The sequence below is a fragment of the Phoca vitulina genome, unplaced genomic scaffold (genome assembly GCF_004348235.1).
Source record: "Phoca vitulina isolate PV1807 unplaced genomic scaffold, GSC_HSeal_1.0 scaffold10, whole genome shotgun sequence".
In the NCBI taxonomy this organism is placed as follows: Eukaryota; Metazoa; Chordata; class Mammalia; order Carnivora; family Phocidae; genus Phoca; species Phoca vitulina.
Genome location: NW_022589713.1, coordinates 11,892,867 through 11,911,095, shown reverse-complemented (window position 1 = coordinate 11,911,095; position 18,229 = coordinate 11,892,867). Strand labels below are relative to the sequence as shown.

At 34.3% G+C, this 18,229-nt stretch overlaps 1 protein-coding gene across 3 annotated transcripts in view; it reads right to left on the bottom strand.

The window, feature by feature from the left end:
* PLOD2 (procollagen-lysine,2-oxoglutarate 5-dioxygenase 2) overlaps positions 1–18,229 on the bottom strand; it is a 98,239-nt gene that overhangs the window by 18,400 nt on the left and 61,610 nt on the right. For all 3 annotated transcript variants that reach the window (XR_004300084.1, XM_032408514.1, XM_032408515.1), the window contains exons 5-10: positions 17,724–17,836; positions 15,440–15,503; positions 14,112–14,209; positions 7,112–7,213; positions 3,842–3,967; positions 2,087–2,208 (exon numbers count right to left, since the gene is read on the bottom strand). Coding sequence is in view for 2 of the 3 variants with exons in the window: in XM_032408514.1 (XP_032264405.1) it covers positions 2,087–2,208; positions 3,842–3,967; positions 7,112–7,213; positions 14,112–14,209; positions 15,440–15,503; positions 17,724–17,836 (625 nt within the window). In the remaining variant the exon portion in view is untranslated. The remainder of the gene's footprint in view (positions 1–2,086; positions 2,209–3,841; positions 3,968–7,111; positions 7,214–14,111; positions 14,210–15,439; positions 15,504–17,723; positions 17,837–18,229) is intronic.

Below are 18,229 nucleotides of genomic sequence, written 5' to 3'. Positions count from 1 at the left end.
AGATTAATATAAATCCCTGGTAATAAAGTGTGGCATTGATCTAAAATCAACGGAACAGAGTAGAGAGTTCACAATCACTCATAAATATTCAGTCAATTGATTTTTGACCAAAGCCAAGTCAATTACATAGGAAAAGAAAAGCCTTAAAATAAAAAGGAGTGTTGAAACAACTGGAATTCCTTTTGCAAAGAATAAAATTTGACCCCCACTTCACTCCAAACACAAAAATGTATTCAGGATGAATTATAGATTGAAACATCTTAAACATAAGTGCTAGGACAATAAAGCTTATGAAAGAAAAATTCCAAGGGATGTTTTCATGACATTGGAATAAGAAAGATTTCTTAAATAGAAAATAAACCCAAAAAGCACATAGCATAAAAGAAAAAAAAAAAGAGAAATAGAATTTTATTGGAATTCAAATTTCTTCTTATCAAAAGACATGATTAAAAAAGTAAAAAAAATCAAGCCACAGAATGGAGCAAATATTCACAAAACATCATACACACACACAAACACACACACACACACCCCTTGTATACAGATTATATAATGAAATCCTATAAATAAACAAAAAAAGATAACCCAATGTAAACAAAAATGCACAAAAGACTTAAACAGATACTCTACAAATGAATACATACAAATAGCCAATTAATATACAAATAGAGAATTCGTTGTCAGGGAATTAAATTAAAATACAGTAAGATATTTTTGATACCCAATAAAGTAGCTAAAATAAAAAAAGATGGGCAACATCAACTGTTGACAAATATGGAGCAGCCAGAGGTCTGAACTACCTGCTGTCAGGTGTGTACAATGGTATAACGGTTTGGAGGACTATTTAGCAGTTTCTTATCAAGTTAAACATGCATTTATTCTAACCCTACGCCCTCGTTAGTCTACTCCTGGGTATTTTCCTAAAATATACTGAAGCAAAATATGTACACACATACACCCACATATACACTTCTAATAAGGAGTCTTCATTAGCAATCTTATTCAAATGGCTCCAAACTGGACATGATCTAATTCTATCAATAAGAAAGTGTAAAATCTATTTGTGGTATATTCACATGATAGAGTATTAGTCAGTCATGAAAGGAATGAACTGCTGATAACTGCATTGACATGAGTGAATGAGAATATGTTGTACTGAGCCAAAGAAGCCAGACACAACAGAGTATATATTAAAAAAAAAAAATCAAGAAAATAAGTTCCAAATGTGGATCCAAGGTATTCTCCAATGAATAAATTATGGAACCATTAGTTTTGTCTTTCTGAGGCTTGTTTTCCTGCCTATGCCTTTATCCCCACACCAGGCACTACCCATCACTCTGTACCGTGAGCTTCCACAACACAAGAGAACATCTGAAGAGAAGTCACATGATTTATTTATCTTTTTTCTCAGCAGCTCTTAAGTCACTGCTGGCATATTCAATTAACATTCACTGAAAAATGATTGTTTTTATTATTTCCAGAATTTTACTAGTAATCTGTCTAAAGTATTAAAGGGGCTAAACAAAGAACCTAAAACTTTCTTCTGAGGGGTATAGTTTTATCTAGACCAGTAGGTGACTAGAAAGTAGGAATACCCTTTATACCCCACAATCTGAAACACACATTTTCACCACACATAATCTTCAGATAGTAAACATTTAGATCACTGCTACATCAGTCGTACTATTCATTTATCTGAGTATCTTTTTTTATTTCTTATTTTAAGTAATCTCTACTCCCAGCGTTAAGGCTCAAACTCATGACCCAGAGATCAAGAGTCACATGCTCTTCTGACTGAGCCAGCCAGGCACCCCTGTCTGAGTATTTTTTTAAATCTTGATCTGCAGTTCAATTAATAGTTTGATTAAATATTTTGACTCTTAACCATCTCTCTCTCTGTATACATGTAAATACACACAAACGTAGATATAGTCTAACAGTAGAGGTGTGCTCATGAGCATACACAGCACACATGCAAACTCACATACAGAGCTGAGACACCCAAGTTCAGGATACTAATTTTGAAGAAAATTTGTTTTTCTTTAAATTTCTTTAGTAGAAATTACTTAAATTGATTAAAACATACATTCCCATGTTTCTGGCTTCAGCTTGACTTAGATTTTCTTCTGGTCCTACTATTTTTATAGTATTGATTTCATGTTTAGCTTTATCAAAAAATACTTTGATGTCCTTTTCATGATAAACTTCCTGTAACATATTTTAAAAACAGAACATTAGTGCAAAAATGACAATAGGATGACTGAAGTATTCATATGTAGGGATGGCATCGTATTCAAGGTTGTGAATTCCACAATTCACATATTCCCTCAATTACAGATGAAATAATAACCTGTATCAAACACATATCACGTGAAGAATCTAAAATAGATACACATCAATATTTTTTAAAATAAAAATAAAACAAAATTCTTCTAACATCTACTCCTGGACAGGTCCTTGAAGAAATATTTAAATCCTGGGTTTAAATTTAAACAAAATGTTTCTGACTTGAAGGAAAAATGGCTTGTGGCCTGAGAATTTCAGACATGTGCTTTAAAATATCCAAAAAAAATGTCTATTAAACCTAATAGACATTAATCTAAGTTAAAAATATAATCATATTTTATAAAGTAAGTATTATAATACTCTTTGAAGCCGGAGACAGAAATGAATGGTCATATATAAAATTGTATTTTTACAAAAAGAAGGTAAAGTTTAACAAAACTTTATTGATAAATTATGAACATAAGTCATCAAATTAGTATGATTCAACTGTGCTAAAATTTAGATAAGATTATGTGTCTCCAACAGAGCATTTCAGAGCTTTTTGTGTATTGAGTTTCACTAAGTTATTTGAAAGCTTTTCACAGCTTGTTAAAACTATTTATAGCATAAAAGCTGCCCAGAGTTAATTTTATAAAAAAAGAGAGAAGACAAAATCCCCTCTCATCAACGAGGTCCTATGAAAGAAGGAAGACATAAATAAATGACACAATATATAAAAACAAAACACTTCAATGTAAATAAATGTATTACGACACATTTTACAAAGCAAATGCTCAATGATTCACCCTTTTAAACTTATTGTAGCTGGTTTTCTGCAAATTTAAAATATTCTCTGGAAAAAGCAAATGATAAGCTGACATATACATTAGGAAGAAAGAATAATATTAAACAAAAAGCATTAGGACAAAAGAGAGAAAATGCATATTTCATAGCTATTGTGTTTTTCTAGAAGATGTTAAGTGTCAATTGTTTTAACAGGACAGGGACAAGTAAATGGGAAAATATTGAGCAAAAATGTCTTTAAGTTTAGATTATGTGTGGGAGGTTTGGGGGAGGTTCTGATTATTTTTGGAGGAAATGACAATATCAAAATCCTTTGGGAAAGAGCATGCCATTGTGTGATTAATCAAAACAATACTGTATCTGGAAGCTATTTTAAGTTCTGATGTCACAGTATTAGCTTAAGTTGCAAACAATTTAATGACCAGTTCCATCAAAGAAGGTGCTAGAACTAACCCAAAGGCAAAGGAATATGAGGACCTTTGACATTTCTTCACATACTTATATATTAAGTTGAACCATATGAAAATAGCTGATATTCCGCCATTTTGAATCTACAAAATTGAGTTTCATGTGGCTCATTCCAATATTATGATACTAGTTTCCAGACTCTAAAATCCTTAGGTCCTAAATAAACAGGACAGTAATTATCCCCAAAATTCCCCACTGTATTTAGCTCAGTGTGTTATTTTAGACATAAACAAATAATAGCAAATAGTTCCAAAGAAGGTCAAAAACAATTTTCACATAAAATATTCATTTCTCAAACACTTACTTTGTTATGAATAAAGAGTTTAAGCGCTTCTTTTGGGTAATCCAGTGTCAACAATATGTCCAGAAATCGAGGTAGGAAAGGGGTTGGTTGTTCAATAAAAACTCCTATTGTTACATTTGGATGGACCTTTGTTTTATGGCAAACATAAAAGCAAATTATTATTAATGTGGGTGTACTCTAAATTCTATTTAAGTCTTAATCAATACAACATAAAATATATTAGGAATATCATTTATAATCTGCTAAATTTCAATTGCCCCATGGCAATTCTCTAACACTTAAAATACATTCCTATGGTCCCCCTCAAAGTGATTTACCTAATCACATCTTGACATTATGACTTAGGTTTGAAGAGGAAACTCACTATCATATTTATTACATGAATGTAATAAAGGACATTGCCTACTCTACCATTCAATGCTTCCTTTATGATAGTCTTTAAAGAAATTTCCTTCAGATCTGAATCTACTTTGTCATCTTCATCTAAGAAGTCAGAATGCTAATTGTTTTTCCCTTTTAGTTTCCATGGCTTGGAAGTTCAACATTTAATCTGTAGCTCAGATAAAGCAATCATGGAGGTCTTGAGCCTTTATTTCTATCCTTGAATATTTCCTTTAATCTCCTTTTATGGATAGTACTTTATTTTGCTCATTATTATATATAAGAAAACTATTTTCTTCCACTAATGTAGTTTATCTTGTTCAATCTATTTCTATAGATTTTTAAAAATCCTTTTTGGGTATGTTTTACAGGATAGTTTATCTTTCACTAATTGCATGAGAACTTTTTGAAAAATTCATCATATTTGTCAGTCCTTGTGATGAGCAACATTTAGGACAAGGAGTAAAAGGTTCCTGGCCTTAAAAATTTACAAATGGTTGGGGAAGACAGAAACATAAGTAAATGACCATGTAATAGTGTTATTACCAAAACTATAAGAAAGATTTCATTATAATGCCTTTTTAAAACATGTCTTAAAGTCTGAATTTAAAGATTAAAGATTTTTAGAAGTATCATATATGTTAAGGGCTGAATTAGGTACCGCCTCTCCCATCTTTTCATGCATGATGCCTCATATATTTCTGTTATCTGGATCATAACTTAATATCTGTTTACATTGAAGTACAACTTATTTACTGTTTACTTCTTTATCAATTTATTCACTCACTCAAATATTTATTACTGAATAAAAAAATACAAACAACTAAAGACAAAATATCTACCCTGTAGGAGTTCTCAATTTAATAGGGGAAATAAGTAAAAAGTTGATCACAACTCTCCCTTATTAAATGAAATAATACATTTCATTTACATTTCATAATAACCTTAGAGTTACTTATTATTCCAAATTTACACATGAGGAAAATGGGGTTTAGAGAAATTAAGCAACTCAGAACACATAATTAGTAGGTAAAGAGCTGGGTTTCAATGTGCTACCTTTTCATTATCCATCTAAGTTCGTTTTATATACTAATGATAATACAACAGTTAACATAGATTGAAGGCTTAGTACTGCATATGTATATATAATTTATACATGTAAAATATTATTTATATATCTACGTATAAAGTTTCATTTAACCCTCCCTTTCTTTATATAGAAAGAAACTTGCTTATGGCCCACACCTAAGAATGTGGTAGGCCTGAGATCTTAACTACCCACATCATTTTAATTTTTATATCCCTATTGCATAATAACTACAAAATTTAAAAAAATTTTTTAAAGGTTTTATTTATTTATCTGAGAGAGAGAATGGGAGACAGAGAGCATGAGAGGGGGAGGGTCAGAGGGAGAAGCAGACTCCCTGCTGAGCAGGGAGCCTGATGTAGGACTCGATCCCGGGACTCCAGAATCATGACCTGAGCTGAAGGCAGTTGCTTAACCAACTGAGCCACCCAGGTGCCCCAATAACTACAAAATTTTAAAGCAAATGTTTTTCTATATTTGCACCAGAAAGTTTATGTAAAAGAAGACCGAACAGATAAAAAGAATTAACCCTCCCTCCAAAGGACATTACTTTCTGCAAAAAAGATCAGGATGAATTTTTAAACATCATGGTGCTGCTTCATTCAAAAATATTCTGGCACTCTTTCCAGATAGGAAATATTCAGTTAGTTATTTGAGAGACCAGCCAAAAAGTCTTATTTTCAAGAAAAGTAGGGCTCTATTCAGAAGCTCCTAAATGTGCACAAGTTACTCTTTGTCCTCCTTTCAGACAGTGATAAGCATAGAAACAATTTAATTCAGGAGCTTCAGTTCTTTATAGTAAGAGTATTTTATATTTGCATGGATCCAGGAGTTACCAAGACTATATAACTGGGAATTTTATTTTTGCTTATATTGGTTCTACCTATCTGGCATGCTATAGATACTCAATAAACCTATGATGAATGAAGGAAAGAATCAGCCTTAATGACAAAATCATCCCTAGAATCCAACTGTTCATACCCATAATAACAGTCTTCCAAGTTACAAGAGCAATTTTTTGGAAGAAAAATGTTACTATAAGATATCCTAAAGCTGCTCTGGTTGATGACAGAAGGATGCATCAAAATGTTCTACAGGTAAATATTATTTATAATTGCTCCTTTACCCTCAAAGTGTAAAAGATAAACTACAGCTATAATTCTCTATGAGCTATACATAAAAGTAGCACTGTGCCTGGCATATAATATGTACAGGGTCTAGAGCCAGATCGCCTAAATTCAAATCTCACCTCCAACGCCTAAAAAACTTGGGTGCCCTTAAGCAAGTTACTTAATTTGTATGTATCTCAGTTTTTCATTTGTAAAACTGAATCAATTAGTACAATCTACTTAAGAGATTTCGTGAAGTTTAATTGAGTTACTTTATGTAAAATACTTAAAACGGTCCTTAGTTACATAATCACATATTATTATTTTTTAAATCATCATATTTGAAAATCAGGTACAGATAATACTAGTCAGTACAAATGCTAAAGCATTTTTTCCTCAATGCTTTAGCTAAGTTAGCAGACTAAAATAGAACAAGAGCATCCAATCATAACAACTATTAAATATTAACAACTAAGTCCCTTTTATTGGGATCAATTACTAGCCAGTTTCACTTTCAAAAACAGTTCAGAAACACACAAATCTAGCAATTTTCTGAATCATCGTTTTAGCTTTATAAATCCATTATCTACCATATTACCAAAACTATAAAATAACATGTTTTTGAAAAATCACTGCATTTCATGACACTGTGCTTTTTATTTCTACATTTCACACGTAGTCAATTCCACTCACATCTACCGTAGATAAGTCAATTGTATCCACATCACAAAGAGTGCAGCCATTATCCTGCGTCCATGCATTCGGTACATAGTTTCCAAAATAATTCAGGAGAATCTAGTAAATGAAGGAAAACTATAGTAAGTAAGCCTTTCCCATCAATTCTATAAACATCTATCTTCAAAGCAGGTTTTCTGCATTAGGTATATTCCTTAATAATTCTACTAATATTTAGCACCTAAAGGTATACACTGAACTAAGTTCTCTCCAGATAATGAATCATAAAATCAGGGCAAATTTTGTCTAGAAAGGCCAAAAAATGCATTATAAATCACAAGGGTCATTTCATTTCAGTAAGAAATAATACCAGAAGAGACATAATTGAATAGATATGTCAAATAATGAAATACAGAGTTTTAATTGAGCTAATGAGACTTAGCCAAAACAACACTAATAAGAGCAGTCATGTGAATAGTAATTTAGTAATAAGATAAATATGTTCAAGGCCTGGTGCAGACACCTGCAGTGAATGGGGCAGTGCCAATGTAACCTCTTGCCAACCATCACCACACATAACAGGTATTATATATATACCTTATCACCAAAAAGCACTAAACCCTCCCAGAAACTATGCTACCTACTATGAACTAGGCTTCTGGGCAGTGGTTCAGGGGCACTGACTTCAGGAAAACTAAGGTTGCAGATTAAAACAGATCTGGAACAAGGTCCTAATTACTGCCACCCCACAAATCCTCTTAACAAAAAACTGAAGTACAATATTGCCTCCCCTTTCAAATCACTCAGACATCTCCTTTGTAACTTATCTCCCCCTCCTCTCAGGCATCTATTGGCAATCATTTCATCCGTAAAATCTGAGTCCCTTGAGTGTGTTTTGGGTGGAGAAGAAAATGAGGGAAGGTAGACAGAGGACAGACATAAACACTAAAATATGAGCCCTCAAACAAATCCTGAGTATTCCTAGAGTGTAAACATTTTAGAGAAAATTCTGATTTACCTTTAAAAAAATCAGTACACTTTTCTACTGCAATTTTAATACCTGTAGTGGTATGACCGTTTGTAATTTTTAAATTTTTATGTTTTTATTTCTTTTCAAAAACTATTTCACCTCAAGACAGTAAAGTTGCAGCAAACTAGCTTTAGCTGTGATTTTTATATTACTGTGAAAAGGAAGCACCTAAAATCCTCACTATGCTTATATAATCATTAATTTTTCATTAGAAAAGTGAGATGAACTCAAAAGAAAAAAATGTCAATATACTAAATATGATGGTCAAAATGTATGGTAGTGCCAATTGGATTTTTCTAGCTTCCTAAGACCCTAAAAGATCTTCCAGTACAGAACAGATGAGGTAATTAGTCTAGTACCATTTTACCAGATTCCTCTCAAATATTTGGGATGCCATCCAAATATTTCTATTGTACTAAAACTGAAACAAATGTTGTTGAAACAGTACAGTATTCATTACAATGGGAAAATCTTTGTGTAATCGTAGTACGATCATAGGACACGGAAAAGTAACTCACTCACATCTCTTTCAAACTACATGATAATTCAGGAAACAAATTCAGGGCAGGAAATATGTACTCATGAAATTCATTAATGACATTTCAAGAGTCAATGTGGTCATTTTAATGGACCTCTATAGTAAAAACAAAAAAATATGCTATTGTCAAATTACAAATGCAAACATTAATCATTCATATTCTATACAATAATATGGTTTTGAAGGATAAAAATATATTCATGTGAAAATGGATCCTGTACTAAGCATTATTTCTAAAAGAAATTTTAAAACATTTTTTTTAAAGGCTAGTGGGAAATATAATTTGTTTAAAATATCCTGGGAAAGAGTTTTTTTTTTAAAGGAAGAAAAAAAATCCCCCAAATAGTTGGCCATATCTAAAATTCCCAACAATGTGTAAAGACTGGCACTTTCCTCATCTCAGAAATCTCATAAAAATTAAATATTTATTTCATGAATTATTGATCAGTCTATTAGAACCCTTATGTGAATATGAAAATGATTGATATCTTTTAAAAGGTTAGAGCATAAAAGGTATTACTACTTTTAGTTTTCAGAATTAAGACTTTATTTTTAACCTTTCCACTTTCTACTTTTTGCCTCAATTTAATTTTCATAGATAATTAAGATATTTTAAAAACATTACTTTTGACTGGAAACCTTTCTCTTTTGGATCTCTCACTACACAGGGAGAAGTTATCCATCACCTCCACCCTCCATTTACATCTGTTTTCTTCATTAAAATCTACAGACATTTATGCTGGCGGCTTTGGAAAGTTCAGAAGACTGTTTATGTAGTTTGGCTGTTCCAGGCAGTCCCCGCTACTAGGTGGTAGTACTTTCCTGATCCTTCTTGCACAATTATCAAACCCTTTCCAGGAATGATGTCATTTCATTGGCAGAGAAACTTTTCCAACCAATCTTTTCTTTTTTCTTTTCTCTCTTTCTCTCTCTCTCTTTCTTTCTTCCAAATCATCCAATTATTCAAGGTCACAGTGACCAAGTATGTACAAAATTAACATCCCTATTTTTATTGCAAATCAAATTAGTTACAGAAATGCTTGTTTTCATGTGCAAATTAGGTGATTTGATCTTCTGTTCGATTTTAGCTTCTATAAAAATACCACCAATTTCATGATTGCCTTAACATGTATATTACCTGATATTTAAAAGAAAAGGTTAGTTATTAAAGTAAGCATCTTATGATGTGTTCCTAACAATAAATGAGCTTCAAGCATAAAAAGTAAAGCTTCAGCCAGAAATCACAGTTTCTGTCTAAAAAGTTAATTATATCAGATTGTATGTATCTAGCCAAGCATGAAAATAATTATGTAGATAACATATTTTAAATAAAATGAAACTTTATTTTAAATAACATATTTTAAATAAAATGTTACTTAAAAAACACAAAATTGTTTACACATCATTATGAAAACAAGTGAAAAGTATAATGTTCATAGATATAGACTGAAAGGACATAAAAACTGAAAGCAATCATGAACAAAACAATATCAAAGGTTAGTGGGATTATAAGTGATATTTAAAATCACTTATAATTTAAAAATTATTAATTTTTAATTATAATTTAAAAATTATTTGTATTAATAGCATGAGATTTAGAGAAAGTAACTAACTTTAATAACTTCAGTCCATAAACACATTAAAAACAATTTATCATTTACAGATTATGTATAATTTTTAAATGAAAAAAAATGGCTTAAATATTATGTTAGATCAAGGTTATGGTTCAAAGCCACTGACATTATAATCACCCCTTACTAAATAAAATAATAAGTAAAATTAACTTACAAAAATTCATACAGAATATCCTTTTGCCTTTCATAATGGCTAAAAAAAACAAAGTTTGTATCTAGAGAATAATCTGCTTTCTTTCCCCATTAGGCTGGACACAGGGGAAAATGTGATATATTCATGTGCCTCTAACTTTAACATAATATTATTAAATAAGGTATTCGCATAAAGTAAATGCTTATTTACATAATCTTTTCTCAAATGTTTATAACAAGTATAATTTTTATAATAAAAAATTTACTTCACTTTGTTACCAAATAGCATCCCAGGAAGACAGACAGGATCATGTCAGGAACTGTGATAGTCCAAACTGAGAATGTTTCCTAGAAGACCTAGACCAGGTCTTTCTAAATGCACTAAGGGTTAGGGCTCCTTTTCTTACGAGATGTCCTAAATTGGTCACTGTGTAAAACTCCAGGCAGCATCGTCCTGGGAGTTGGGAAGGCACCGGTGATGATACCACAATCACTGAACATCAGGCCTTACTCACAACAGCTGAATTCTCAGGGCTAAGCCCCCTCTTTCAAGCCATTTACATTTGATTTAAAAAAACTACCAAGAAGGAACAGCACCCTATTTAGTTATAGGAGAGGTCTGGTTGTGCAAAAGCCCCTGCCTAACTGGCACCAAGGGTCTCAGACAGAGGCTTAAAACAGACGCTGTGAGCGAGCGTGCGTGTGCACAAACACAGGAGCGCGCGCGCGCACACACATACTGTAAAGTGCTTCGCAGACAAATCTGTCCATTTATCTGCTTACGGAGAGTTACATTTTATGACTTTTTTGCCCTGCCAAAAAATAATCTGTCTTGCCACTCCCATGAATAATGCTAGGTCGTTACATTGTTTCTAAACTCTGACATTTTTTAAAGGCTAATATATGGCAGACATGTGCTGGACCCGGGGGGAACAAAAAGTAAATGGGATAGATATGATTTCTATAACTCCTAGGCTAAAGGCCCAGTAGGGGAGACCAAAAAAACAAGTAAATTCCATCCCTGTCCAGAGTGTGGCAACATGTATTGTGATGGAGGAAGTTCCAAATATTATAAAAGCATACAGGAGACCGGAGGAGTAAAGACTAAGCTGACACCTAAAAGGTGAAGAAGATTTAGTAGGTGGGTACAGCAAGTGGGAATTGGGGGCAGAGGATTCCAGACTGAGTGAAATGCGGGCACAGAAGACTTGTAGAATGAGGAAACACGAAACTTGCAAAATTCAAAGTAATTCAGTATGGTAGGGGGTGAGGGAGAGAAAGGGGGAGAGAATGAGTGAATATGAGAAATGTATGTGTGGATATTTGTAGGGTCAGGAGTGGGGAAGTAGATGGGATGGTGGACTAGTGACCATTAAACCAGGAGTGAAATTTTAAAAAGAGCCTTAAAGGCCAGTTGAGAATTTGGATCTTCACCCCGAAGTCCACAGATGCAATTACACAGGTGAATGACATGACTGGCTTTCTGCTTCAGCAGAATGCCCTAGTTCCAGGCTCCTGGTGGGTGACTGCGAGGAGTGGTAGGGTGCAGGTGGCAAAAACTAAGGAAACTATCACTGGCACTGAGAAAATTAGACAAGGCACAGGAATCAGAAAAAAATAGCTCTTGGATTGGGAGTGGGAAAGCAACTAGAGCCAAAATAAAACCTAGTTTCCAGTTAACCAAATGGATGAAAAAGGAGGCAGAGCTGAAGGTCTTGAGCTCCAGATCTCATACGATACACAAATAAACCAACTGGGTATTCAGACCTGGAGGTCAAGAAAGATATAGGAGCTAGAGTAAGGATTTGGAAATCATCAACAATAAGGTAGGAATGAAGCAAATTAACTAAGAATTTGTGTAGAAGAGAAAAGGAAGGTGTCTCAGATAGATACCTGTGGAACACTTACCTGAAACTAAACTAAATAAAGGCATTGCCCCCAACCACTCCTGAGCCACTCCCCACACACAATGTGTTAGATTTTTTAAATGCATATTTAAAAAATAAAAAGAAAATGAGAGAGGTTTAAGAGGCCAGATAATTAATAGACAAACCAGCAGAGAACTGTGCAAAGGGAAAGAGGACCACGTGGGATCAATATAGTCAAATGTTATCTTTGGGTAAAGTAAAAATCAGGACTGAAGAGGATGTCACAACACACGTCAGCAGGAGCATTTCCTGGTGTGGTGGGAAGAGGGACTGGGGGGGGCAGTAAGTTGTCTTTACTTTAAAGAGTGTGGCTGTGAAGGGTGGTGGGGGAGGAAGACAGGCAGGCTGGAAGGCAAGGGGATTGAGGAGGATGTTTTAGTTTGTTCTGGCTCAGTTTTAAGATGGGAAAGAGCAGAGGGTCTTTAAAATGCTGATGAGTAGGAGAGAATAGAGCAGGGAAAACTAATCCAAGATATAGAAAGGAATGCACCCAGCAAGATGGCTTCGTAGGAGGGCCGGAAGGGGACAAAAAGCAAGGTGGAAAGATTAACGAGAGGAGAAGAGGAATCTACTTCTTCCAATTTGATGTTGGAAAAGCTGCCAGTATGGGCTTCCCCTCGCATTTCTTCCCATCCATATAGTTTTTATTGGAATTCCAGACTATTCAATCCTCTGAGACAGCAGGCGACATCTCCCCACCCTCTCTTCCCACAGTGCAGATCTGTTCATCTCTTTTCTAGGTACTTATGAGTAAACTAGGCATCTTGGTATCTCAGAACACTGCTTTAAGCACAGTTTTCACAAGATAGATAGGTATCAAACTTATCTATGAATTTTTCACTCAATAACATTTTCAGCAAGCTCAATTATATATATTTGAAAAGGATCCAAAATTTCATTAGTCACATTAAGTCTTTGTCAATTATAACCCAGCAACCTTCGTATAAGATAAGTGCAAGAAGAAAGACAATTATCATATGATCTCACTGATATGAGGAATTTGAGAAACAAGACAGAGGATCATAGGGGAAGGGAGGGAAAAAGGAAACAAGACGAAAGCAGAGAGGGAGACAAACCATAAGAGACTCAATCTGAGGAAACAAACTGAGGGTTGCTGGAGTGGAAGGGGGTGGGAGGGATGAGGTGGCTGGGTGATGGACATTGGGAAGGGTATGTACTATGGTGAACGCTCTTAATTGTGTAAGACTGATGAATCACAGACCTGTACCCCTGAAACAAATAATACATTATATGTTAATTTAAAAAATAAAAAATTAAACATCAAATCTAAAAAAAAAAGATAAGTGCAAGAAGAAGCTTCCAGCCATATAGTTACATCTCAATCTCAACAGAGCTGTTAAGTGAGAAAATGGTGACTTACAGACCTGCACATTTCCTATTCAGATAGGATACCCTGTATGAGGGAAATATGGCCCATTCTCACATTCGCTGTTATTATTAAACACTAAAGTGAAATGTGTTACCAACAGAATGAAAAGGTATCACTTTGCTTAGGAAACATCATTAGTTTGGTGAATCTGAAAGAAACCACTTAATCTACAGTGTAAAAGATGAAGCCAGTAGATTGCTAGCACCAAAATAGAGCCTCTCAAAGACACTAAAAAAGAAAGGAGGAGAAGGTGAAGGAGGGGAGGGATGGGGGTAAAGGAGGAGGAAGAGAAGAAGATACTCTACATATTGCTCTAGAGTCTATTTCCAAGAAATAAAGAAACAGGGAAAAGTCACTGTGACTCACCTTGGTGGGTCCATTTCCATTAACTGTCACTGGTAATGTTTCATAAAATACATTCTTAGCTCTGGCTTTGCCATTTTCAAATTTCAAAACAACTTCATCTGGGTCAAAAAGAAAAAAAAACAGATTTTAGTAATTTAAAATGTGTGTGTATTCATATACACACATATATGTGTACATTTATATATATCTTCTGGTTATTATAAAATTTCCCACAAATGCCATTCCACGTGCCACAACACTTTTACAAATTTTGCCTACGCTACATCAGAGAGCACCTCAGTCACTCCAACCTGGCACCAGCGAACTGAGGTGCTAATCCACTGAGGTGTCTAGCAGAAGGAAAGCATCTTTGCAAACCTGCCTCCAAGGACTCTTGATAGTAATGTGATCCAGGATGAATTAAATTATTGTCTGAATTTATTCAACTGTGAAATGGGATCTTTGCCTGCTTTTCAAAGTTATTATGATGATAATAACAATATAAATATGGTGAATAGAACACTGCCAGACATAAGCAAGGTCTCCACCATCGGCTATCATTGAGAGCATTGCCAGTTCTCGAAAATCAGGCCTAATGCCAATTCCAGGAATACACAAGTCAAGTGGGAGCAGAAACAGCTGGGTGTTTTTGTTGTTGTTTTCCAGTTCCTTTCTTTGCATTTCCTAAGCACTCCAACCTAAATGCTTTCATCCTGAGAAATTTTTAAGGTATGAACTGCCTTGAAGAGTTGGACTGAATTGCAATGTATTTTTAATGTTTAAGGTATTAATGCATTAATGAATTAATGTATTTTTATTTTTAATATATTAATTAATTGATGTATTAGTATATTTTTTCCAAGACATATGTCTAACTAGGAAAAAGCATAAAGGCGTACATGCATATGCACACAAAACACAGACACACATACACACACACACATTCCACAGTATATGTGCCTGGTTACCAGCTTATCTTCAGCTACGTAAAGTAGTCTAATACTCATACTCCTGAGTAATTCACAATATAAAGAACTTATACTGAAAAATGTGTAATAATAAGGTATAGTTAATTTAAAAATACATCTAGTCTCCAGATGGTGAGACACTAAATTCTAAATTACCTAAAGCTAGAAGCTTATCTTTTTTTGCACTAGTCTTAGGACATGATTTTAAGTAAATGCGTTTCACTATATCAAGCTAAGCTCAAGTCCATTATTTTTTAAAAGTTGTAATATCTATACACTAAACCTTAATCATAGCCCCAAATTGATATGATAAAGGACAGACAGTTGAAAACACAGGTGTTCATTTGTATACATGAGCAATTCAGTATTTAGGAAGCATACCTACAGCTCCATTTAAAGTCTGGAAAATTTTGCATTTGTGATCCAATGTGATGTTAATAGCTTCCTAAAAATGAGAATACAGATACCATTGAAAATGACAATATGCAAACAACACTATCACGTTAATATAGTTTATTCTTTTGCAGAATTTAAAGATCCTATTTGTAAATTATTCCAGCAATATTCTTCAGAAAGACAGAAAGACTGTAATTTTATAGTTGATTGAATTAAAGGATAAAGGGAATGGCAAAGTATTCATGCTATTCTCCAAATATTTCCACTTCCCTACCTTATGACTAATTCTGACCAGTGAATTTTTAGCAGAGGTGAAATTATTTCACTTCTAACCTGGAGCATGGAGCTTCCAGTTTGAGACGCTAGGTGTGCTCTCTCTCTGGCACATGAACTGGTAAGGTCTAAGATGGCTGCTCCATCAGCCAGGGTCCCAAGTGAGGACAGTAAGCAGAAACCCTCTGCTGACCTACAATGCACACGTAGCAGGAGAAACCGACCTGTGTTGTGTTAAGCTCTTGTGGTTTGGGTTATTACTACAGCATAATCCCCAATCCGACTGCTACAATAGATATGTAATTAACATAACCATAAAGATTAATCTGCTTTCCAAACTTCATGATTCTCAATGCACCAGTTTTTCAGCTACATTTCTCTGTATAATAATACTCTTAAAATTGACTTTGTATATTGTTAGAGACCGAATGTTTGTGTCCCCTCAAAATTCATATGAAGCCCTAACCCACAATGTGATAGTATTAGGAGACAGGGCCTTTGGGGAGTAATTAGGGTTAAATTGAGGTCATGAGATGTCCTCATGACAGAATTATGCCCATATAAGAAGAGACACCAGAGAGTTTGTACACACACTCTCTTGCTCTGTGTGTATGTGTGTGTGTGTCTTTGTGTCTCTGTCTCTCTCTCTCTTCAGCATGAGAGGATACAGCAAGAAGGTGGCTGTCATCTACAAGCCAGGAAGAGAGTTTTCACCAGAAACTAACCATGCTGGCACCCTGATCTAGGACTTGCAGCCTCCAGAACTGTGAGAAATGCATTTCTATTGTTTAAGCCAACCAGTCTATGGTATTTTGTTATGACAAACCAAACAGACTAGGACACATGTTAACCAGATAAAATCTTAGCCTTCCAGAGAATCTTTTTTTTATTATTATTAAGTTCAATTAGCCAATATATTAGTTTCTGACATAGTGTTCAACGATTTATTAATTGCATATAACACCCAGTGCTCATCACAACACATGCCCTCCTTAATACCCATCACCCGGTTAGGGTACCCTATCTTAACCCCCTCCCCTCTGCAACCCTCAGTTTGTTTCCCAGAGTCCAGAGTCTTGAAAGAATCTTAAACAGGATTTATACAACTAAAAATATTATGAACTCAGCAGTGAGAGTTCAGAGAAAGCATCCTGAAGCAGAGACAACTAAATATGACTCAAAGTACATTCACAGTTGAATTACACTGAGAAAGACAAGCATGAGGCTGCATGGGCTAGTACTCATGCCAACAGTAGGTCTCTCCTCCCAGATGAAAGAGCAAGTCCTCAGGTTTGCTCTGTCAGGCACATAAGAGGGAAAGCAAGAAATGGAGATGAAGAAAAACATTTTAAGAATAGTTTCTTCAGTATTAAGTGTCTAATGAAAATATTTAGATGACTGAAATATTTATCTAAGGAATAGAAACAGTTACAGTTGCAAACTCACCATAAAATATACTTTAAAAAACTTGTTTCCAACAACAGTACCCACAAATTATACAATTCAGTACATTTTAGAACTATATCACTTCTAAACTATATCAGTTACATACAGTGAATTTATGAAACATTAACTTACATTATGTAAATATACTAAAAATATTCTCAAATTAGGGAACTTTGGTTCTACTTTTCTCCCAAGTTTCATTTAAATCAATCTCAGGAATGTTCTCTCAAGGGCCGATAACACAGCTATTGTTCCCTACATCCCCTCCTTAATAATAGAACTCAGATTTTCAGTAGGATGTTTCTGCTTGAAATAAAGGCCAACATTTACTTTCCATATTGTGAATAGCCACATAAATATGTTCTGGTCAAAGAAAAGTAAGAGAATTTTTTTTTTCTAAAAAGGTTATTTAAAGAGAGTTGATTCAACTGAGATGGCCCTTTATTTACTATTCTGCCTGTTAACTGCCTAGAATATGGATGCAATGGCTGGAGCTCCAGTAGCCGTCTTAAACAAGGAGGTTATATTGAAAATGGGAGCTATTCCATACCCTCTTCAGTGGATCAATGTAAATTTTGGTGTAAAATAGCTGATCATCATCATTATCCTGGAGATTCCACTGTTGAACTATCTGGTTGATATACGGAGCATAACCAATAAATCCTGCAATATAATAGAGAGAGATTAGAGAATTTAGTAGTCAAAGACCAAAACGTGTGTCTATTAATTCCACTGACCAGTTGCACAGAGTTGTAAAGCCATTAGGCCTAATCCTTAGGTTGGAATTTTACAGCTCACCATGAAATAAATGTTATTGAGCATCCTTTGTTTTATATATAAACTATAATAGAGTGAGTTTTTACCACCAACTACAAATCAGAGACTCTTTTTGAATAAACACATTCCCCAAATTAATCGACACAAGAGAGGGAATAATGTTTGTCAAGGCTCCTAAGGGAAAAAGTTACTAGGAAAAGAACAGAATAAGACAGAAGAATTTTCTTCCTGACCTTCTAAAATGCTCTTTCTTGGATCCTTTGGAGAGGATTCACTGTT